At 41.2% G+C, this 24431-nt stretch overlaps 1 protein-coding gene across 8 annotated transcripts in view; it reads left to right on the forward strand.

The window, feature by feature from the left end:
* Positions 1–23428: 23428 nt before the first annotated feature.
* Positions 23429–24431, forward strand: part of TERB1 (telomere repeat binding bouquet formation protein 1) — a 34731-nt gene continuing 33728 nt past the window's right edge. For 3 of the 8 annotated variants that reach the window (XM_075838624.1, XM_075838625.1, XM_075838626.1), the window contains exons 1-2: positions 23431–23813; positions 24024–24137. In XM_075838624.1, the coding sequence (XP_075694739.1) occupies positions 23765–23813; positions 24024–24137 (163 nt within the window). In that variant the 5' untranslated portion in view covers positions 23431–23764. Of the gene's footprint in view, positions 23814–24023; positions 24138–24431 lie in introns of all 8 variants that reach the window. The other 5 variants (XM_075838629.1, XM_075838622.1, XM_075838628.1 and 2 more) reach the window with 4 other exon arrangements.

Genomic DNA, 24431 nt, shown 5'->3' on the forward strand with positions numbered 1-24431 from the left:
GTAATATACAGCCCAGAAGTAACGTAATATACAGCCCAGAAGTAACGTAATATACAGCCCAGAAGTAATGTACTGTACAGCCCAGAAGTAATGTAATATACAGCCCAGAAGTAACGCACAGCCCAGAAGTAACGTAATATACAGCCCAGAAGTAACGTAATATACAGCCCAGAAGTAATGTAATATACAGCCCAGAAGTAACGCACAGCCCAGAAGTAACGTAATATACAGCCCAGAAGTAACGTAATATACAGCCCAGAAGTAATGTAATATACAGCCCAGAAGTAATGTACTGTACAGCCCAGAAGTAATGTAATATACAGCCCAGAAGTAACGTAATATACAGCCCAGAAGTAATGTAATGTACAGCCCAGAAGTAATGTAATATACAGCCCAGAGGTAACGTAATGTACAGCCCAGAAGTAACGTAATGTACAGCCCAGAGGTAACGTAATGTACAGCCCAGAAGTAACGTAATGTACAGCCCAGAAGTAATGTACTATACAGCCCAGAGGTAATATACTGTACAGCCCAGAAGTAATGTAATGTACAGCCCAGAAGTAATATACTGTACAGCCCAGAAGTAACGCACAGCCCAGAAGTAACGTAATATACAGCCCAGAAGTAACGTAATATACAGCCCAGAAGTAATGTAATATACAGCCCAGAAGTAATGTACTGTACAGCCCAGAAGTAATGTAATATACAGCCCAGAAGTAACGTAATGTACAGCCCAGAGGTAACGTAATGTACAGCCCAGAAGTAACGTAATGTACAGCCCAGAAGTAATGTACTATACAGCCCAGAGGTAATATACTGTACAGCCCAGAAGTAATGTAATGTACAGCCCAGAAGTAATATACTGTACAGCCCAGAAGTAATGTAATGTACAGCCCAGAAGTAATGTACTATACAGCCCAGAGGTAATATACTGTACAGCCCAGAAGTAACGTAATATACAGCCCAGAAGTAATGTAATATACAGCCCAGAAGTAACGCACAGCCCAGAAGTAACGTAATATACAGCCCAGAAGTAACGTAATATACAGCCCAGAAGTAATGTAATATACAGCCCAGAAGTAATGTACTGTACAGCCCAGAAGTAATGTAATATACAGCCCAGAAGTAACGTAATATACAGCCCAGAAGTAATGTAATGTACAGCCCAGAAGTAATGTAATATACAGCCCAGAGGTAACGTAATGTACAGCCCAGAAGTAACGTAATGTACAGCCCAGAGGTAACGTAATGTACAGCCCAGAAGTAACGTAATGTACAGCCCAGAAGTAATGTACTATACAGCCCAGAGGTAATATACTGTACAGCCCAGAAGTAATGTAATGTACAGCCCAGAAGTAATATACTGTACAGCCCAGAAGTAATGTAATGTACAGCCCAGAAGTAATGTAATGTACAGCCCAGAAGTAATGTAATGTACAGCCCAGAGGAAATGTAATGTACAGCCCAGAGGAAATGTAATGTACAGCCCAGAGGAAATGTAATGTACAGCCCAGAGGTAATGTAATGTACAGCCCAGAGGTAATGTAATGTACAGCCCAGAGGTAATGTAATGTACAGCCCAGAGGTAATGTAATGTACAGCCCAGAGGTAATGTAATGTACAGCCCAGAGGTAATGTAATGTACAGCCCAGAGGTAATGTAATGTACAGCCCAGAAGTAATGTAATGTACAGCCCAGAAGTAATGTAATGTACAGCCCAGAAGTAACACACAGCCCAGAAGTAATGTAATATACAGCCCAGAGGTAATGTAATGTACAGCCCAGAGGTAATGTAATGTACAGCCCAGAGGTAATGTAATGTACAGCCCAGAAGTAATGTAATGTACAGCCCAGAAGTAACATACAGCCCAGAAGTAATGTAATGTACAGCCCAGAAGTAATGTAATGTACAGCCCAGAAGTAACATACAGCCCAGAAGTAATGTAATATACAGCCCAGAAGTAACACACAGCCCAGAAGTAATGTAATGTACAGCCCAGAGGTAATGTAATGTACAGCCCAGAAGTAATGTAATGTACAGCCCAGAAGTAATGTAATGTACAGCCCAGAAGTAACATACAGCCCAGAGGTAATGTAATATACAGCCCAGAGGTAATGTAATGTACAGCCCAGAAGTAATGTAATGTACAGCCCAGAAGTAATGTAATGTACTGCCCAGAAGTAACATACAGCCCAGAGGTAATGTAATATACAGCCCAGAAGTAACATACAGCCCAGAAGTAATGTAATGTACAGCCCAGAAGTAACATACAGCCCAGAAGTAATGTAATGTACAGCCCAGAGGTAATGTAATGTACAGTCCAGAAGTAACATACAGCCCAGAAGTAATGTAATATACAGCCCAGAGGTAATGTAATATACAGCCCAGAAGTAATGTAATATACAGCCCAGAAGTAACGTAATATACAGCCCAGAAGTAATGTAATATACAGCCCAGAAGTAATGTAATATACAGCCCAGAAGTAATGTAATATACAGCCCAGAGGTAATGTAATGTACAGCCCAGAAGTAATGTAATATACAGCCCAGAAGTAATGTAATATACAGCCCAGAGGTAACGTAATATACAGCCCAGAAGTAATGTAATATACAGCCCAGAGGTAACGTAATGTACAGCCCAGAAGTAATGTAATGTACAGCCCAGAAGTAATGTACTATACAGCCCAGAGGTAATATACTGTACAGCCCAGAAGTTATGTAATGTACAGCCCAGAAGTAATATACTGTACAGCCCAGAAGTAATGTAATGTACAGCCCAGAAGTAATGTAATGTACAGCCCAGAAGTAATGTAATGTACAGCCCAGAAGTAATGTAATGTACAGCCCAGAGGAAATGTAATGTACAGCCCAGAGGTAATGTAATGTACAGCCCAGAGGTAATGTAATGTACAGCCCAGAGGTAATGTAATGTACAGCCCAGAGGTAATGTAATGTACAGCCCAGAAGTAATGTAATGTACAGCCCAGAAGTAATGTAATGTACAGCCCAAAAGTAACACACAGCCCAGAAGTAACACACAGCCCAGAAGTAACACACAGCCCAGAAGTAATGTAATGTACAGCCCAGAAGTAATGTAATATACAGCCCAGAAGTAATGTAATATACAGCCCAGAGGTAATGTAATGTACAGCCCAGAGGTAATGTAATGTACAGCCCAGAGGTAATGTAATGTACAGCCCAGAGGTAATGTAATGTACAACCCAGAAGTAATGTAATGTACAGCCCAGAAGTAACATACAGCCCAGAAGTAATGTAATGTACAGCCCAGAAGTAATGTAATGTACAGCCCAGAAGTAACATACAGCCCAGAAGTAATGTAATATACAGCCCAGAAGTAACACACAGCCCAGAAGTAATGTAATGTACAGCCCAGAGGTAATGTAATGTACAGCCCAGAAGTAATGTAATATACAGCCCAGAAGTAACGTAATATACAGCCCAGAAGTAATGTAATATACAGCCCAGAAGTAATGTAATATACAGCCCAGAAGTAATGTAATATACAGCCCAGAGGTAATGTAATGTACAGCCCAGAAGTAATGTAATATACAGCCCAGAAGTAATGTAATATACAGCCCAGAGGTAACGTAATATACAGCCCAGAAGTAATGTAATATAGAGCCCAGAGGTAACGTAATGTACAGCCCAGAAGTAATGTAATGTACAGCCCAGAAGTAATGTACTATACAGCCCAGAGGTAATATACTGTACAGCCCAGAAGTTATGTAATGTACAGCCCAGAAGTAATATACTGTACAGCCCAGAAGTAATGTAATGTACAGCCCAGAAGTAATGTAATGTACAGCCCAGAAGTAATGTAATGTACAGCCCAGAAGTAATGTAATGTACAGCCCAGAGGAAATGTAATGTACAGCCCAGAGGTAATGTAATGTACAGCCCAGAGGTAATGTAATGTACAGCCCAGAGGTAATGTAATGTACAGCCCAGAGGTAATGTAATGTACAGCCCAGAAGTAATGTAATGTACAGCCCAGAAGTAATGTAATGTACAGCCCAAAAGTAACACACAGCCCAGAAGTAACACACAGCCCAGAAGTAACACACAGCCCAGAAGTAATGTAATGTACAGCCCAGAAGTAATGTAATATACAGCCCAGAAGTAATGTAATATACAGCCCAGAGGTAATGTAATGTACAGCCCAGAGGTAATGTAATGTACAGCCCAGAGGTAATGTAATGTACAGCCCAGAGGTAATGTAATGTACAGCCCAGAAGTAACATACAGCCCAGAAGTAATGTAATGTACAGCCCAGAAGTAATGTAATGTACAGCCCAGAAGTAACATACAGCCCAGAAGTAATGTAATATACAGCCCAGAAGTAACACACAGCCCAGAAGTAATGTAATGTACAGCCCAGAGGTAATGTAATGTACAGCCCAGAAGTAATGTAATGTACAGCCCAGAAGTAATGTAATGTACAGCCCAGAAGTAACATACAGCCCAGAGGTAATGTAATATACAGCCCAGAAGTAACATACAGCCCAGAAGTAATGTAATGTACAGCCCAGAAGTAACATACAGCCCAGAGGTAATGTAATATACAGCCCAGAGGTAATGTAATGTACAGCCCAGAAGTAATGTAATGTACAGCCCAGAAGTAATGTAATGTACAGCCCAGAAGTAACATACAGCCCAGAGGTAATGTAATATACAGCCCAGAAGTAACATACAGCCCAGAAGTAATGTAATGTACAGCCCAGAAGTAACATACAGCCCAGAAGTAATGTAATGTACAGCCCAGAGGTAATGTAATGTACAGTCCAGAAGTAACATACAGCCCAGAAGTAATGTAATATACAGCCCAGAGGTAATGTAATATACAGCCCAGAAGTAATGTAATATACAGCCCAGAAGTAACGTAATATACAGCCCAGAAGTAATGTAATATACAGCCCAGAAGTAATGTAATATACAGCCCAGAAGTAATGTAATATACAGCCCAGAGGTAATGTAATGTACAGCCCAGAAGTAATGTAATATACAGCCCAGAAGTAATGTAATATACAGCCCAGAGGTAACGTAATATACAGCCCAGAAGTAATGTAATATACAGCCCAGAGGTAACGTAATGTACAGCCCAGAAGTAATGTAATGTACAGCCCAGAAGTAATGTACTATACAGCCCAGAGGTAATATACTGTACAGCCCAGAAGTAATGTAATGTACAGCCCAGAAGTAATGCAATGTACAGCCCAGAAGTAATGTAATGTACAGCCCAGAAGTAATGTAATGTACAGCCCAGAGGAAATGTAATGTACAGCCCAGAGGTAATGTAATGTACAGCCCAGAGGTAATGTAATGTACAGCCCAGAGGTAATGTAATGTACAGCCCAGAAGTAATGTAATGTACAGCCCAGAAGTAATGTAATGTACAGCCCAGAAGTAATGTAATGTACAGCCCAGAGGTAATGTAATGTACAGCCCAGAGGTAATGTAATGTACAGCCCAGAGGTAATGTAATGTACAGCCCAGAAGTAACATACAGCCCAGAAGTAATGTAATGTACAGCCCAGAAGTAATGTAATATACAGCCCAGAAGTAATGTAATGTACAGCCCAGAAGTAATGTAATGTCCAGCCCAGAAGTAACATACAGCCCAGAAGTAATGTAATGTACAGCCCAGAAGTAACATACAGCCCAGAGGTAATGTAATATACAGCCCAGAAGTAACATACAGCCCAGAAGTAATGTAATGTAGAGCCCAGAAGTAACATACAGCCCAGAGGTAATGTAATATACAGCCCAGAGGTAATGTAATGTACAGCCCAGAAGTAATGTAATGTACAGCCCAGAAGTAATGTAATGTACAGCCCAGAAGTAACATACAGCCCAGAGGTAATGTAATATACAGCCCAGAAGTAACATACAGCCCAGAAGTAATGTAATGTACAGCCCAGAAGTAACATACAGCCCAGAAGTAATGTAATGTACAGCCCAGAGGTAATGTAATGTACAGTCCAGAAGTAACATACAGCCCAGAAGTAATGTAATATACAGCCCAGAGGTAACGTAATATACAGCCCAGAAGTAATGTAATATACAGCCCAGAGGTAACGTAATGTACAGCCCAGAAGTAATGTAATGTACAGCCCAGAAGTAATGTACTATACAGCCCAGAGGTAATATACTGTACAGCCCAGAAGTTATGTAATGTACAGCCCAGAAGTAATATACTGTACAGCCCAGAAGTAATGTAATGTACAGCCCAGAAGTAATGTAATGTACAGCCCAGAAGTAATGTAATGTACAGCCCAGAAGTAATGTAATGTACAGCCCAGAGGAAATGTAATGTACAGCCCAGAGGTAATGTAATGTACAGCCCAGAGGTAATGTAATGTACAGCCCAGAGGTAATGTAATGTACAGCCCAGAGGTAATGTAATGTACAGCCCAGAAGTAATGTAATGTACAGCCCAGAAGTAATGTAATGTACAGCCCAGAAGTAACACACAGCCCAGAAGTAACACACAGCCCAGAAGTAACACACAGCCCAGAAGTAATGTAATGTACAGCCCAGAAGTAATGTAATATACAGCCCAGAAGTAATGTAATATACAGCCCAGCGGTAATGTAATGTACAGCCCAGAGGTAATGTAATGTACAGCCCAGAGGTAATGTAATGTACAGCCCAGAGGTAATGTAATGTACAGCCCAGAAGTAATGTAATGTACAGCCCAGAAGTAACATACAGCCCAGAAGTAATGTAATGTACAGCCCAGAAGTAATGTAATATACAGCCCAGAAGTAATGTAATGTACAGCCCAGAAGTAATGTAATGTACAGCCCAGAAGTAACATACAGCCCAGAAGTAATGTAATATACAGCCCAGAAGTAACATACAGCCCAGAAGTAACACAGCCCAGAAGTAATGTAATGTACAGCCCAGAGGTAATGTAATGTACAGCCCAGAAGTAATGTAATATACAGCCCAGAGGTAATGTAATATACAGTCCAGAGGTAATGTAATGTACAGCCCAGAAGTAACGTACAGCCCAGAAGTAACATACAGCCCAGAAGTAATGTAATGTACAGCCCAGAGGTAATGTAATGTACAGCCCAGAAGTAACATACAGCCCAGAAGTAATGTAATGTACAGCCCAGAAGTAATGTAATATACAGCCCAGAGGTAATGTAATGTACAGCCCAGAAGTAATGTAATGTACAGCCCAGAGGTAATGTAATGTACAGCCCAGAAGTAATGTAATGTACAGCCCAGAGGTAATGTAATGTACAGCCCAGAGGTAATGTAATGTACAGCCCAGAAGTAATGTAATGTACAGCCCAGAAGTAATGTAATATACAGCCCAGAAGTAATGTAATATACAGCCCAGAAGTAATGTAATGTATAGCCCAGAAGTAATGTAATGTACAGCCCAGAAGTAATGTAATATACAGCCTAGAAGTAATGTAATATACAGCCTAGAAGTAATGTAATATACAGCCTAGAAGTAATGTAATGTACAGCCCAGAAGTAATGTAATGTACAGCCCAGAAGTAATGTAATGTACAGCCCAGAAGTAATGTAATGTACAGCCCAGAAGTAATGTAATATACAGCCCAGAAGTAATGTAATGTACAGCCCAGAAGTAATGTAATATACAGCCCAGAAGTAATGTAATGTACAGCCCAGAAGTAATGTAATATACAGCCCAGAAGTAATGTAATGTACAGCCCAGAGGTAATGTAATGTACAGCCCAGAAGTAATGTAATGTACAGCCCAGAAGTAACGTAATATACAGCCCAGAGGTAACGTAATGTACAGCCCAGAAGTAACGTAATGTACAGCCCAGAAGTAATGTACTATACAGCCCAGAGGTAATATACTGTACAGCCCAGAAGTAATGTAATGTACAGCCCAGAAGTAATATACTGTACAGCCCAGAAGTAATGTAATGTACAGCCCAGAAGTAATGTAATGTACAGCCCAGAAGTAATGTAATGTACAGCCCAGAGGAAATGTAATGTACAGCCCAGAGGAAATGTAATGTACAGCCCAGAGGAAATGTAATGTACAGCCCAGAGGTAATGTAATGTACAGCCCAGAGGTAATGTAATGTACAGCCCAGAGGTAATGTAATGTACAGCCCAGAGGTAATGTAATGTACAGCCCAGAGGTAATGTAATGTACAGCCCAGAGGTAATGTAATGTACAGCCCAGAGGTAATGTAATGTACAGCCCAGAAGTAATGTAATGTACAGCCCAGAAGTAATGTAATGTACAGCCCAGAAGTAACACACAGCCCAGAAGTAATGTAATATACAGCCCAGAGGTAATGTAATGTACAGCCCAGAGGTAATGTAATGTACAGCCCAGAGGTAATGTAATGTACAGCCCAGAAGTAATGTAATGTACAGCCCAGAAGTAACATACAGCCCAGAAGTAATGTAATGTACAGCCCAGAAGTAATGTAATGTACAGCCCAGAAGTAACATACAGCCCAGAAGTAATGTAATGTACAGCCCAGAAGTAACATACAGCCCAGAGGTAATGTAATATACAGCCCAGAGGTAATGTAATGTACAGCCCAGAAGTAATGTAATGTACAGCCCAGAAGTAATGTAATGTACAGCCCAGAAGTAACATACAGCCCAGAGGTAATGTAATATACAGCCCAGAAGTAACATACAGCCCAGAAGTAATGTAATGTACAGCCCAGAAGTAACATACAGCCCAGAAGTAATGTAATGTACAGCCCAGAGGTAATGTAATGTACAGTCCAGAAGTAACATACAGCCCAGAAGTAATGTAATATACAGCCCAGAGGTAATGTAATATACAGCCCAGAAGTAATGTAATATACAGCCCAGAAGTAACGTAATATACAGCCCAGAAGTAATGTAATATACAGCCCAGAAGTAATGTAATATACAGCCCAGAAGTAATGTAATATACAGCCCAGAGGTAATGTAATGTACAGCCCAGAAGTAATGTAATATACAGCCCAGAAGTAATGTAATATACAGCCCAGAGGTAACGTAATATACAGCCCAGAAGTAATGTAATATACAGCCCAGAGGTAACGTAATGTACAGCCCAGAAGTAATGTAATGTACAGCCCAGAAGTAATGTACTATACAGCCCAGAGGTAATATACTGTACAGCCCAGAAGTAATGTAATGTACAGCCTAGAAGTAATGTAATGTACAGCCCAGAAGTAATGTAATGTACAGCCCAGAAGTAATGTAATGTACAGCCCAGAGGAAATGTAATGTACAGCCCAGAGGTAATGTAATGTACAGCCCAGAGGTAATGTAATGTACAGCCCAGAGGTAATGTAATGTACAGCCCAGAAGTAATGTAATGTACAGCCCAGAAGTAATGTAATGTACAGCCCAGAAGTAATGTAATGTACAGCCCAGAGGTAATGTAATGTACAGCCCAGAGGTAATGTAATGTACAGCCCAGAGGTAATGTAATGTACAGCCCAGAAGTAATGTAATGTACAGCCCAGAAGTAACATACAGCCCAGAAGTAATGTAATGTACAGCCCAGAAGTAATGTAATATACAGCCCAGAAGTAATGTAATGTACAGCCCAGAAGTAATGTAATGTCCAGCCCAGAAGTAACATACAGCCCAGAAGTAATGTAATATACAGCCCAGAAGTAACATACAGCCCAGAAGTAATGTAATGTACAGTAATGTAATGTAATGTAATGTAATGTACAGCCCAGAAGTAACACACAGCCCAGAAGTAACACAAAGCCCAGAAGTAACACAGCCCAGAAGTAATGTAATGTACAGCCCAGAGGTAATGTAATGTACAGCCCAGAAGTAATGTAATGTACGGCCCAGAGGTAATGTAATATACAGCCCAGAAGTAATGTAATGTACAGCCCAGAAGTAATGTAATGTACAGCCCAGAAGTAATGTAATATACAGCCCAGAAGTAATGTAATGTACAGCTCAGAAGTAATGTAATGTACAGCCCAGAAGTAATGTAATGTACAGCCCAGAAGTAATGTAATGTACAGCCCAGAAGTAATGTAATGTACAGCCCAGAAGTAATGTAATGTACAGCCCAGAAGTAATGTAATGTACAGCCCAGAAGTAATGTAATGTACAGCCCAGAAGTAATGTAATGTACAGCCCAGAAGTAATGTAATATACAGCCTAGAAGTAATGTAATGTACAGCCCAGAAGTAACGTAATGTACAGCCCAGAAGTAACGTAATATACAGCCCAGAAGTAATGTAATATACAGCTCAGAAGTAATGTAATGTACAGCCCAGAAGTAATGTAATGTACAGCCCAGAAGTAATGTAATGTACAGCCCAGAAGTAATGTAATGTACAGCCCAGAAGTAATGTAATGTACAGCCCAGAAGTAATGTAATGTACAGCCTAGAAGTAATGTAATGTACAGCCCAGAAGTAATGTAATGTACAGCCCAGAAGTAATGTAATGTACAGCCCAGAAGTAATGTAATGTACAGCCCAGAAGTAATGTAATGTACAGCTCAGAAGTAATGTAATGTACAGCCCAGAAGTAATGTAATATACAGCCCAGAAGTAATGTAATGTACAGCCCAGAAGTAATGTAATGTACAGCTCAGAAGTAATGTAATGTACAGCCCAGAAGTAACGTAATATACAGCCTAGAAGTAACGTACTATACAGCCCAGAAGTAATGTAATATACAGCCTAGGAGTAATGTAATGTACAGCCCAGAAGTAATGTAATGTACAGCCCAGAAGTAATGTAATGTACAGCCCAGAGGTAATGTAATGTAATGTACAGCCCAGAAGTAATGTAATGTACAGCCTAGAAGTAATGTAATATACAGCCCAGAGGTAATGTAATGTACAGCCCAGAGGTAATGTCATGTACAGCCCAGAAGTAATGTAATGTACAGCCCAGAGGTAATGTAATGTACAGCCCAGAAGTAATGTACTATACAGCCCAGAGGTAATGTAATGTACAGCCCAGAAGTAATGTAATGTACAGCCCAGAAGTAATGTAATGTACAGCTCAGAAGTAATGTAATGTACAGCCCAGAAGTAATGTAATATACAGCCCAGAAGTAATGTAATGTACAGCCCAGAAGTAATGTAATATACAGCCCAGAGGTAATGTAATGTACAGCCCAGAAGTAATGTAATGTACAGCCCAGAAGTAATGTAATATACAGCCCAGAAGTAATGTAATGTACAGCCCAGAAGTAATGTAATGTACAGCCCAGAAGTAATGTAATGTACAGCCCAGAAGTAATGTAATGTACAGCTCAGAAGTAATGTAATGTACAGCCCAGAAGTAATGTAATATACAGCCCAGAAGTAATGTAATGTACAGCCCAGAAGTAATGTAATGTACAGCCCAGAAGTAATGTAATGTACAGCCCAGAAGTAATGTAATATACAGCCTAGAAGTAACGTACTATACAGCCCAGAAGTAATGTAATATACAGCCTAGAAGTAATGTAATGTACAGCCCAGAAGTAATGTAATGTACAGCCCAGAGGTAATGTAATGTACAGCCCAGAAGTAATGTAATGTACAGCCTAGAAGTAATGTAATGTACAGCCCAGAGGTAATGTCATGTACAGCCCAGAAGTAATGTAATGTACAGCCCAGAGGTAATGTAATGTACAGCCCAGAAGTAATGTACTATACAGCCCAGAGGTAATGTAATGTACAGCCCAGAAGTAATGTAATGTACAGCCCAGAAGTAATGTAATGTACAGCTCAGAAGTAATGTAATGTACAGCCCAGAAGTAATGTAATATACAGCCCAGAAGTAATGTAATGTACAGCCCAGAAGTAATGTAATATACAGCCCAGAGGTAATGTAATGTACAGCCCAGAAGTAATGTAATGTACAGCCCAGAAGTAATGTAATATACAGCCCAGAAGTAATGTAATGTACAGCCCAGAAGTAATGTAATGTACAGCCCAGAAGTAATGTAATGTACAGCCCAGAAGTAATGTAATGTACAGCCCAGAAGTAATGTAATGTACAGCCCAGAAGTAATGTAATATACAGCCCAGAAGTAATGTAATGTACAGCCCAGAAGTAATGTAATATACAGCCCAGAGGTAATGTAATGTACAGCCCAGAAGTAATGTAATGTACAGCCCAGAAGTAATGTAATATACAGCCCAGAAGTAATGTAATGTACAGCCCAGAAGTAATGTAATGTAGAGCCCAGAAGTAATGTAATGTACAGCCCAGAAGTAATGTAATGTACAGCTCAGAAGTAATGTAATGTACAGCCCAGAAGTAATGTAATATACAGCCCAGAAGTAATGTAATGTACAGCCCAGAAGTAATGTAATGTACAGCCCAGAAGTAATGTAATGTACAGCCCAGAAGTAATGTAATATACAGCCTAGAAGTAACGTACTATACAGCCCAGAAGTAATGTAATATACAGCCTAGAAGTAATGTAATGTACAGCCCAGAAGTAATGTAATGTACAGCCCAGAGGTAATGTAATGTACAGCCCAGAAGTAAAGTAATGTACAGCCTAGAAGTAATGTAATGTACAGCCCAGAGGTAATGTCATGTACAGCCCAGAAGTAATGTAATGTGCAGCCCAGAGGTAATGTAATGTACAGCCCAGAAGTAATGTACTATACAGCCCAGAGGTAATGTAATGTACAGCCCAGAAGTAATGTAATGTACAGCCCAGAAGTAATGTAATGTACAGCTCAGAAGTAATGTAATGTACAGCCCAGAAGTAATGTAATATACAGCCCAGAAGTAATGTAATGTACAGCCCAGAAGTAATGTAATATACAGCCCAGAGGTAATGTAATGTACAGCCCAGAAGTAATGTAATGTACAGCCCAGAAGTAATGTAATATACAGCCCAGAAGTAATGTAATGTACAGCCCAGAAGTAATGTAATGTACAGCCCAGAAGTAATGTAATGTACAGCCCAGAAGTAATGTAATGTACAGCCCAGAGGTAATGTAATGTACAGCCCAGAAGTAATGTAATATACAGCCCAGAAGTAATGTAATGTACAGCCCAGAAGTAATGTAATGTACAGCTCAGAAGTAATGTAATGTACAGCCCAGAAGTAATGTAATATACAGCCCAGAAGTAATGTAATGTACAGCCCAGAAGTAATGTAATGTACAGCCCAGAAGTAATGTAATGTACAGCCCAGAAGTAATGTAATATACAGCCTAGAAGTAACGTACTATACAGCCCAGAAGTAATGTAATATACAGCCTAGAAGTAATGTAATGTACAGCCCAGAAGTAATGTAATGTACAGCCCAGAGGTAATGTAATGTACAGCCTAGAAGTAATGTAATGTACAGCCCAGAGGTAATGTCATGTACAGCCCAGAAGTAATGTAATGTACAGCCCAGAGGTAATGTAATGTACAGCCCAGAAGTAATGTAATGTACAGCCCAGAAGTAATGTAATGTACAGCCCAGAAGTAATGTAATATACAGCCCAGAAGTAACGTAATATACAGCCCAGAAGTAATGTAATATACAGCCCAGAGGTAACGTAATGTACAGCCCAGAAGTAATGTAATGTACAGCCCAGAAGTAATGTACTATACAGCCCAGAGGTAATATACTGTACAGCCCAGAAGTAATGTAATGTACAGCCTAGAAGTAATGTAATGTACAGCCCAGAAGTAATGTAATGTACAGCCCAGAAGTAATGTAATGTACAGCCCAGAGGAAATGTAATGTACAGCCCAGAGGTAATGTAATGTACAGCCCAGAGGTAATGTAATGTACAGCCCAGAGGTAATGTAATGTACAGCCCAGAAGTAATGTAATGTACAGCCCAGAAGTAATGTAATGTACAGCCCAGAAGTAATGTAATGTACAGCCCAGAGGTAATGTAATGTACAGCCCAGAGGTAATGTAATGTACAGCCCAGAGGTAATGTAATGTACAGCCCAGAAGTAATGTAATGTACAGCCCAGAAGTAACATACAGCCCAGAAGTAATGTAATGTACAGCCCAGAAGTAATGTAATATACAGCCCAGAAGTAATGTAATGTACAGCCCAGAAGTAATGTAATGTCCAGCCCAGAAGTAACATACAGCCCAGAAGTAATGTAATATACAGCCCAGAAGTAACATACAGCCCAGAAGTAATGTAATGTACAGTAATGTAATGTAATGTAATGTAATGTACAGCCCAGAAGTAACACACAGCCCAGAAGTAACACACAGCCCAGAAGTAACACAGCCCAGAAGTAATGTAATGTACAGCCCAGAGGTAATGTAATGTACAGCCCAGAAGTAATGTAATGTACGGCCCAGAGGTAATGTAATATACAGCCCAGAAGTAATGTAATGTACAGCCCAGAAGTAATGTAATGTACAGCCCAGAAGTAATGTAATATACAGCCCAGAAGTAATGTAATGTACAGCTCAGAAGTAATGTAATGTACAGCCCAGAAGTAATGTAATGTACAGCCCAGAAGTAATGTAATGTACAGCCCAGAAGTAATGTAATGTACAGCCCAGAAGTAATGTAATGTACAGCCCAGAAGTAATGTAATGTACAGCCCAGAAGTAATGTAATGTACAGCCCAGAAGTAATGTAATATACAGCCTAGAAGTAATGTAATGTACAGCCCAGAAGTAACGTAATGTACAGCCCAGAAGTAACGTAATATACAGCCCAGAAGTAATGTAATATACAGCTCAGAAGTAATGTAATGTACAGCCCAGAAGTAATGTAATGTACAGCCCAGAAGTAATGTAATGTACAGCCCAGAAGTAATGTAATGTACAGCCCAGAAGTAATGTAATGTACAGCCCAGAAGTAATGTAATGTACAGCCCAGAAGTAATGTAATGTACAGCCTAGAAGTAATGTAATGTACAGCCCAGAAGTAATGTAATGTACAGCCCAGAAGTAATGTAATGTACAGCCCAGAAGTAATGTAATGTACAGCCCAGAAGTAATGTAATGTACAGCTCAGAAGTAATGTAATGTACAGCCCAGAAGTAATGTAATATACAGCCCAGAAGTAATGTAATGTACAGCCCAGAAGTAATGTAATGTACAGCTCAGAAGTAATGTAATGTACAGCCCAGAAGTAACGTAATATACAGCCTAGAAGTAACGTACTATACAGCCCAGAAGTAATGTAATATACAGCCTAGAAGTAATGTAGAGTACAGCCCAGAAGTAATGTAATGTACAGCCCAGAAGTAATGTAATGTACAGCCCAGAGGTAATGTAATGTACAGCCCAGAAGTAATGTAATGTACAGCCTAGAAGTAATGTAATATACAGCCCAGAGGTAATGTAATGTACAGCCCAGAGGTAATGTCATGTACAGCCCAGAAGTAATGTAATGTACAGCCCAGAGGTAATGTAATGTACAGCCCAGAAGTAATGTACTATACAGCCCAGAGGTAATGTAATGTACAGCCCAGAAGTAATGTAATGTACAGCCCAGAAGTAATGTAATGTACAGCTCAGAAGTAATGTAATGTACAGCCCAGAAGTAATGTAATATACAGCCCAGAAGTAATGTAATGTACAGCCCAGAAGTAATGTAATGTACAGCCCAGAGGTAATGTAATGTACAGCCCAGAAGTAATGTAATGTACAGCCCAGAAGTAATGTAATATACAGCCCAGAAGTAATGTAATGTACAGCCCAGAAGTAATGTAATGTACAGCCCTGAAGTAATGTAATGTACAGCCCAGAAGTAATGTAATGTACAGCTCAGAAGTAATGTAATGTACAGCCCAGAAGTAATGTAATATACAGCCCAGAAGTAATGTAATGTACAGCCCAGAAGTAATGTAATGTACAGCCCAGAAGTAATGTAATGTACAGCCCAGAAGTAATGTAATATACAGCCTAGAAGTAGCGTACTATACAGCCCAGAAGTAATGTAATATACAGCCTAGAAGTAATGTAATGTACAGCCCAGAAGTAATGTAATGTACAGCCCAGAGGTAATGTAATGTACAGCCCAGAAGTAATGTAATGTACAGCCTAGAAGTAATGTAATGTACAGCCCAGAGGTAATGTCATGTACAGCCCAGAAGTAATGTAATGTACAGCCCAGAGGTAATGTAATGTACAGCCCAGAAGTAATGTACTATACAGCCCAGAGGTAATGTAATGTACAGCCCAGAAGTAATGTAATGTACAGCCCAGAAGTAATGTAATGTACAGCTCAGAAGTAATGTAATGTACAGCCCAGAAGTAATGTAATATACAGCCCAGAAGTAATGTAATGTACAGCCCAGAAGTAATGTAATATACAGCCCAGAGGTAATGTAATGTACAGCCCAGAAGTAATGTAATGTACAGCCCAGAAGTAATGTAATATACAGCCCAGAAGTAATGTAATGTACAGCCCAGAAGTAATGTAATGTACAGCCCAGAAGTAATGTAATGTACAGCCCAGAAGTAATGTAATGTACAGCCCAGAAGTAATGTAATGTACAGCCCAGAAGTAATGTAATGTACAGCCCAGAAGTAATGTAATATACAGCCCAGAAGTAATGTAATGTACAGCCCAGAAGTAATGTAATATACAGCCCAGAGGTAATGTAATGTACAGCCCAGAAGTAATGTAATGTACAGCCCAGAAGTAATGTAATATACAGCCCAGAAGTAATGTAATGTACAGCCCAGAAGTAATGTAATGTACAGCCCAGAAGTAATGTAATGTACAGCCCAGAAGTAATGTAATGTACAGCTCAGAAGTAATGTAATGTACAGCCCAGAAGTAATGTAATATACAGCCCAGAAGTAATGTAATGTACAGCCCAGAAGTAATGTAATGTACAGCCCAGAAGTAATGTAATGTACAGCCCAGAAGTAATGTAATATACAGCCTAGAAGTAACGTACTATACAGCCCAGAAGTAATGTAATATACAGCCTAGAAGTAATGTAATGTACAGCCCAGAAGTAATGTAATGTACAGCCCAGAGGTAATGTAATGTACAGCCCAGAAGTAATGTAATGTACAGCCTAGAAGTAATGTAATGTACAGCCCAGAGGTAATGTCATGTACAGCCCAGAAGTAATGTAATGTGCAGCCCAGAGGTAATGTAATGTACAGCCCAGAAGTAATGTACTATACAGCCCAGAGGTAATGTAATGTACAGCCCAGAAGTAATGTAATGTACAGCCCAGAAGTAATGTAATGTACAGCTCAGAAGTAATGTAATGTACAGCCCAGAAGTAATGTAATATACAGCCCAGAAGTAATGTAATGTACAGCCCAGAAGTAATGTAATATACAGCCCAGAGGTAATGTAATGTACAGCCCAGAAGTAATGTAATGTACAGCCCAGAAGTAATGTAATATACAGCCCAGAAGTAATGTAATGTACAGCCCAGAAGTAATGTAATGTACAGCCCAGAAGTAATGTAATGTACAGCCCAGAAGTAATGTAATGTACAGCCCAGAAGTAATGTAATGTACAGCCCAGAGGTAATGTAATGTACAGCCCAGAAGTAATGTAATATACAGCCCAGAAGTAATGTAATGTACAGCCCAGAAGTAATGTAATGTACAGCTCAGAAGTAATGTAATGTACAGCCCAGAAGTAATGTAATATACAGCCCAGAAGTAATGTAATGTACAGCCCAGAAGTAATGTAATGTACAGCCCAGAAGTAATGTAATGTACAGCCCAGAAGTAATGTAATATACAGCCTAGAAGTAACGTACTATACAGCCCAGAAGTAATGTAATATACAGCCTAGAAGTAATGTAATGTACAGCCCAGAAGTAATGTAATGTACAGCCCAGAGGTAATGTAATGTACAGCCTAGAAGTAATGTAATGTACAGCCCAGAGGTAATGTCATGTACAGCCCAGAAGTAATGTAATGTACAGCCCAGAGGTAATGTAATGTACAGCCCAGAAGTAATGTAATGTACAGCCCAGAAGTAATGTAATGTACAGCCCAGAGGTAATGTAATGTACAGCCTAGAAGTAATGTAATGTACAGCCCAGAGGTAATGTCATGTACAGCCCAGAAGTAATGTAATGTACAGCCCAGAGGTAATGTAATGTACAGCCCAGAAGTAATGTAATGTACAGCCCAGAAGTAATGTAATGTACAGCCCAGAAGTAATGTAATATACAGCCCAGAGGTAATGTAATGTACAGCCCAGAAGTAATGTAATGTACAGCCCAGAAGTAATGTAATGTACAGCCCAGAAGTAATGTAATGTACAGCCCAGAAGTAATGTAATATACAGCCCAGAGGTAATGTAATGTACAGCCCAGAAGTAATGTAATGTACAGCCCAGAAGTAATGTAATGTACAGCCCAGAAGTAATGTAATATACAGCCCAGAAGTAATGTAATGTACAGCCCAGAAGTAATGTAATGTACAGCCCAGAAGTAATGTAATGTACAGCCCAGAAGTAATGTAATGTACAGCCCAGAGGTAATGTCATGTACAGCCCAGAAGTAATGTAATGTACAGCCCAGAGGTAATGTAATGTACAGCCCAGAGGTAATGTAATGTACAGCCCAGAAGTAATGTAATGTACAGCCCAGAAGTAATGTAATGTACAGCCCAGAAGTAATGTAATATACAGCCCAGAAGTAATGTAATGTACAGCCCAGAAGTAATGTAATATACAGCCCAGAGGTAATGTAATGTACAGCCCAGAAGTAATGTAATGTACAGCCCAGAAGTAATGTAATGTACAGCCCAGAAGTAATGTAATGTACAGCCCAGAAGTAATGTAATGTACAGCCCAGAAGTAATGTAATGTACAGCCCAGAGGTAATGTAATGTACAGCCCAGAAGTAATGTAATGTACAGCCCAGAAGTAATGTAATGTACAGCCCAGAAGTAATGTAATATACAGCCCAGAGGTAATGTAATGTACAGCCCAGAAGTAATGTAATGTACAGCCCAGAAGTAATGTAATGTACAGCCCAGAAGTAATGTAATATACAGCCCAGAAGTAATGTAATGTACAGCCCAGAAGTAATGTAATGTACAGCCCAGAAGTAATGTAATGTACAGCCCAGAAGTAATGTAATGTACAGCCCAGAAGTAATGTAATGTACAGCCCAGAAGTAATGTAATGTACAGCCCAGAAGTAACGTAATGTACAGCCCAGAAGTAATGTAATGTACAGCCTAGAAGTAATGTAATGTACAGCCCAGAAGTAATGTAATGTACAGCCCAGAAGTAATGTAATGTACAGCCCAGAAGTAATGTAATGTACAGCCCAGAAGTAATGTAATGTACAGCCCAGAAGTAATGTAATGTACAGCCCAGAAGTAATGTAATGTACAGCCCAGAAGTAATGTAATATACAGCCCAGAGGTAATGTAATGTACAGCCCAGAAGTAATGTAATGTACAGCCCAGAAGTAGTGTAATATACAGCCCAGAGGTAATGTAATATACAGCCCAGAGGAAATGTAATGTACAGCCCAGAGGAAATGTAATGTACAGCCCAGAGGTAATGTAATGTAGAGCCCAGAGGTAATGTAATGTACAGCCCAGAGGTAATGTAATGTACAGCCCAGAAGTAATGTAATGTACAGCCCAGAGGTAATGTAATGTACAGCCCAGAGGTAATGTAATGTACAGCCCAGAGGTAATGTAATGTACAGCCCAGAGGTAATGTAATATACAGCCCAGAGGTAATGTAATATACAGCCCAGAAGAAACGCACAGCCCAGCAAGTTCTTGTGTACAGTGGATGTTCTTATTGTATGTTGTCATTTATAATCACTATGTACATTATATGATAGATATGAGAGTTTTGCGCTTTCACAGTCTCCATTGTTTCCTGCAGGGACAGGGTGAGCTAGAGACCTTCTTGCCCCCATTTTTTTTAAAACTACAAGAGACAACAAAACAACAATTTGCCTATAGCAGCCAATCAAATTATTTCCAGCCCTACACTGGAAAATGACAGCTAGAAACGGATTGGTTAATTTGGGAAACGCCCCCTTTTTCTCGTTTCCAGCATTGAGGCACTCTATCCCTGACTGAGAACTCACTGGTAGGTGCCTAGCAACTAGACGCAACCCTATTTACCAGCCTTCCTTTATACCTCTCACACTCACTGCTGTATACCAGCCAGACCTTCCTCTATACTGGTCTCATACTCCTGTATAGTAATCTCACTCTCCTGTATTCTAGTCTCATTCCTGTATATCGGCCAGACCTTCCTATATACCAGTCTCCCACCCCTGTATACCTGTCTATCTCCTGTATACCAACCTCACACTTATATACCAGTAACATATCCCTGTATACCTGTCCCAACCCCTGTAATACCAACCTCACACGCCTATATACCAGTAACATATCCCTGTATACCATCCTCATACCCCTGTATACCTGTCCCAACCCCTGTATACCTGTCCCAACCCCTGTATACCAGTCTCACATTCCTGTATAACAGTCTCCTACTCCTGTCTACTAATCTCGCACTTCTACACACACACACACACACACACACACACACACACGCACGCACGCACCCCCCCCCTGTATACCAGTCTCACTCCTGTATACTAGCCTCATACCCCTGTACACCAGTCTCACTCCTGTATACTAGCCTCATACCCCTGTACACCAGTCTCCCTCTCCCATATACCAGCCTCACACTCCTGTATACCAGCCTCACACCTGTATACTAGCCTCATACCCCTGTATACCAGTCTCCCTCTCCCATATACCAGCCTCACACTCCTGTATACCAGTCTCACTCCTGTATACTAGCCTCACACCCCTGTATACCAGTCTCCCTCTTCAATATACCAGCCTCACATTCCTGTATACCAGTCTCCCTCTCCTACCAGCCTCACACCCCTGTATACCAGTCTCACTCCTGTATACTAGCCTCATACCCCTGTATACCAGTCTCCCTCTCCCATATACCAGCCTCACTCCTGTATACCAGTCTCACTCCTGTATACTAGCCTCATACCCCTGTATACCAGTCTCCCTCTCCCATATACCAGCCTCACACTCCTGTATACCAGTCTCACTCCTGTATACTAGCCTCACACCCCTGTATACCAGTCTCACTCCTGTATACTAGCCTCATACCCCTGTACACCAGTCTCACTCCTGTATACTAGCCTCATACCCCTGTATACCAGTCTCCCTCTCCCATATACCAGCCTCACACTCCTGTATACTAGCCTCATACCCCTGTACACCAGTCTCACTCCTGTATACTAGCCTCATACCCCTGTACACCAGTCTCCCTCTCCCATATACCAGCCTCACATTCCTGTATACCAGTCTCCCTCTCCTACCAGCCTCACACCCCTGTATACCAGTCTCACTCCTGTATACTAGCCTCATACCCCTGTACACCAGTCTCACTCCTGTATACTAGCCTCATACCCCTGTATACCAGTCTCCCTCTCCCATATACCTGCCTCACACTCCTGTATACCAGTCTCACTCCTGTATACTAGCCTCACACCCCTGTACACCAGTCTCACTCCTGTATACTAGCCTCATACCCCTGTATACCAGTCTCCCTCTCCCATATACCAGCCTCACACTCCTGTATACTAGCCTCATACCCCTGTACACCAGTCTCACTCCTGTATACTAGCCTCATACCCCTGTACACCAGTCTCCCTCTCCCATATACCAGCCTCACATTCCTGTATACCAGTCTCACTCTCCTACCAGCCTCACACCCCTGTATACCAGTCTCACTCCTGTATACTAGCCTCATACCCCTGTACACCAGTCTCACTCCTGTATACTAGCCTCATACCCCTGTACACCAGTCTCCCTCTCCCATATACCAGCCTCACATTCCTGTATACCAGTCTCACTCTCCTACCAGCCTCACACCCCTGTATACCAGTCTCACTCCTGTATACTAGCCTCATACCCCTGTACACCAGTCTCACTCCTGTATACTAGCCTCATACCCCTGTACACCAGTCTCCCTCTCCCATATACCAGCCTCAAATTCCTGTATACCAGTCTCACTCTCCTACCAGCCTCACATTCCTGTATACCAGTCTCCCTCTCCTACCAGCCTCACACCCCTGTATACCAGTCTCACTCCTGTATACTAGCCTCACACCCCTGTATACCAGTCTCACTCCTGTATACTAGCCTCACACCCCTGTATACCAGTCTCACTCCTGCATAGTAGCCTCACACCCCTGTATACCAGTCTCACTCCTGTATACTAGCCTCACACTCCTGTATACTAGCCTCACACCCCTGTATACCAGTCTCACTCCTGTATACTAGCCTCACACCCCTGTATACCAGTCTCACTCCTGTATACTAGCCTCATACCCCTGTATACCAGTCTCACTCCTGTATACTAGCCTCACACCCCTGTATACCAGTCTCACTCCTGTATACTAGCCTCATACCCCTGTATACCAGTCTCCCTCTCCCATATACTAGCCTCACACCCCTGTATACCAGTCTCACTCCTGTATAGTAGCCTCACACCCCTGTATACCAGTCTCACTCCTGTATACTAGCCTCACACTCCTGTATACCAGTCTCACTCCTGTATACTAGCCTTACACCCCTGTATACCAGTCTCACTCCTGTATACTAGCCTCATACCCCTGTATACCAGTCTCCCTCTCCCATATACCAGCCTCACACTCCTGTATACCAGTCTCACTCCTGTATACTAGCCTCATACCCCTGTACACCAGTGTCACTCCTGTATACTAGCCTCATACCCCTGTACACCAGTCTCACTCCTGTATACTAGCCTCATACCCCTGTATACCAGTCTCCCTCTCCCATATACCAGCCTCACACTCCTGTATACTAGCCTCATACCCCTGTACACCAGTCTCACTCCTGTATACTAGCCTCATACCCCTGTACACCAGTCTCCCTCTCCCATATACCAGCCTCACATTCCTGTATACCAGTCTCCCTCTCCTACCAGCCTCACACCCCTGTATACCAGTCTCACTCCTGTATACTAGCCTCATACCCCTGTATACCAGTCTCCCTCTCCCATATACCTGCCTCACACTCCTGTATACCAGCCTCACACTCCTGTATACCAGTCTCACTCCTGTATACTAGCCTCACACCCCTGTATACCAGTCTCACTCCTGTATACTAGCATCATACCCCTGTATACCAGTCTCCCTCTCCCATATGCCAGCCTCACACTCCTGTATACCAGTCTCACTCCTGTATACTAGCCTCATACCCCTGTATACCAGTCTCCCTCTCCCATATACCAGCCTCACACTCCTGTATACCAGTCTCCCTCTCCTACCAGCCTCACACCCCTGTATACCAGTCTCACTCCTGTATACTAGCCTCACACCCCTGTATACCAGTCTCACTCCTGTATACTAGCCTCACACCCCTGTATACCAGTCTCACTCCTGTATAGTAGCCTCACACCCCTGTATACCAGTCTCACTCCTGTATACTAGCCTCACACTCCTGTATACTAGCCTCACACCCCTGTATACCAGTCTCACTCCTGTATACTAGCCTCATACCCCTGTATACCAGTCTCTCTCTCCCATATACCAGCCTCCCTCTCCTACCAGCCTCACACTCCTGTATACCATTGTGTTTCCAGAGCATGAGTTTTCCTGGCCTGAGACCTTTAGAATAATTTTCAGATCACCACAATAATATTGTAATAAGAATTATATTTAGAATATGTTTACAGCTCCTCATATGAAAATAACTATAGACATAACAGCAAGTTTCTACATCTTACTACTATAGGATTACATTATTATAATGTACTTCTAACATCTCCTTGTATCTGCGCCGTATTACTCCAGAATCCTGATAAACATGGATACTACAGAAACTTCACAGCATAAAAAGAAAGTAACCTCACGTGGTAAGACGAGTGTTACTGACACTGTGAAATAACGGATATTATACTCCATAAAGTGAAAATATTACCGCCCATAATATTCACCATATTTATAAATGAATTTGGAAGCCTAGCAATTATTTTTTTTTGTGTTAAGATTTATTTTTTTTTTTTATATTCCTACTCATATGAGAACCAGTTATGATAAACGACTACCAATATTTCTATTTTCAGCAGAAATGAAGACGGATCTTAACCTGTTACTAGAATGTCTGAAGTTTCAAATGGATAATCCTGACTCTCAGAAGGAGACCTTAGTGGCTGTTCGTGCTATTTGCCAAGATAACAGTAAGGCCTAGTTCACATGAGCGTATTTCACGTCCGTGTTACGCGAGTGAAAATCACGCACGTCACACGGACCTATGCAAGTCAATGGGGCCATTCAGACATTCCGTGTTTTTCATGCAGCGTGTGTCCACTGCGTGAAACTCACTGCATGTCCTGTACTTGAGCGTTTTTTACGCATCACGCACCCATTGAAGTCACATCCGTATGCTGTCCGTGATTCACGCAACAGTTGGTAAAGGAATGATTTTGAAAAAGAAAACCACCTCCTTCAGTTTATTTTGCTGACGTGAAACG

The sequence above is a fragment of the Rhinoderma darwinii genome, chromosome 9 (genome assembly GCF_050947455.1).
Source record: "Rhinoderma darwinii isolate aRhiDar2 chromosome 9, aRhiDar2.hap1, whole genome shotgun sequence".
NCBI classification, from domain to species: Eukaryota; Metazoa; Chordata; class Amphibia; order Anura; family Rhinodermatidae; genus Rhinoderma; species Rhinoderma darwinii.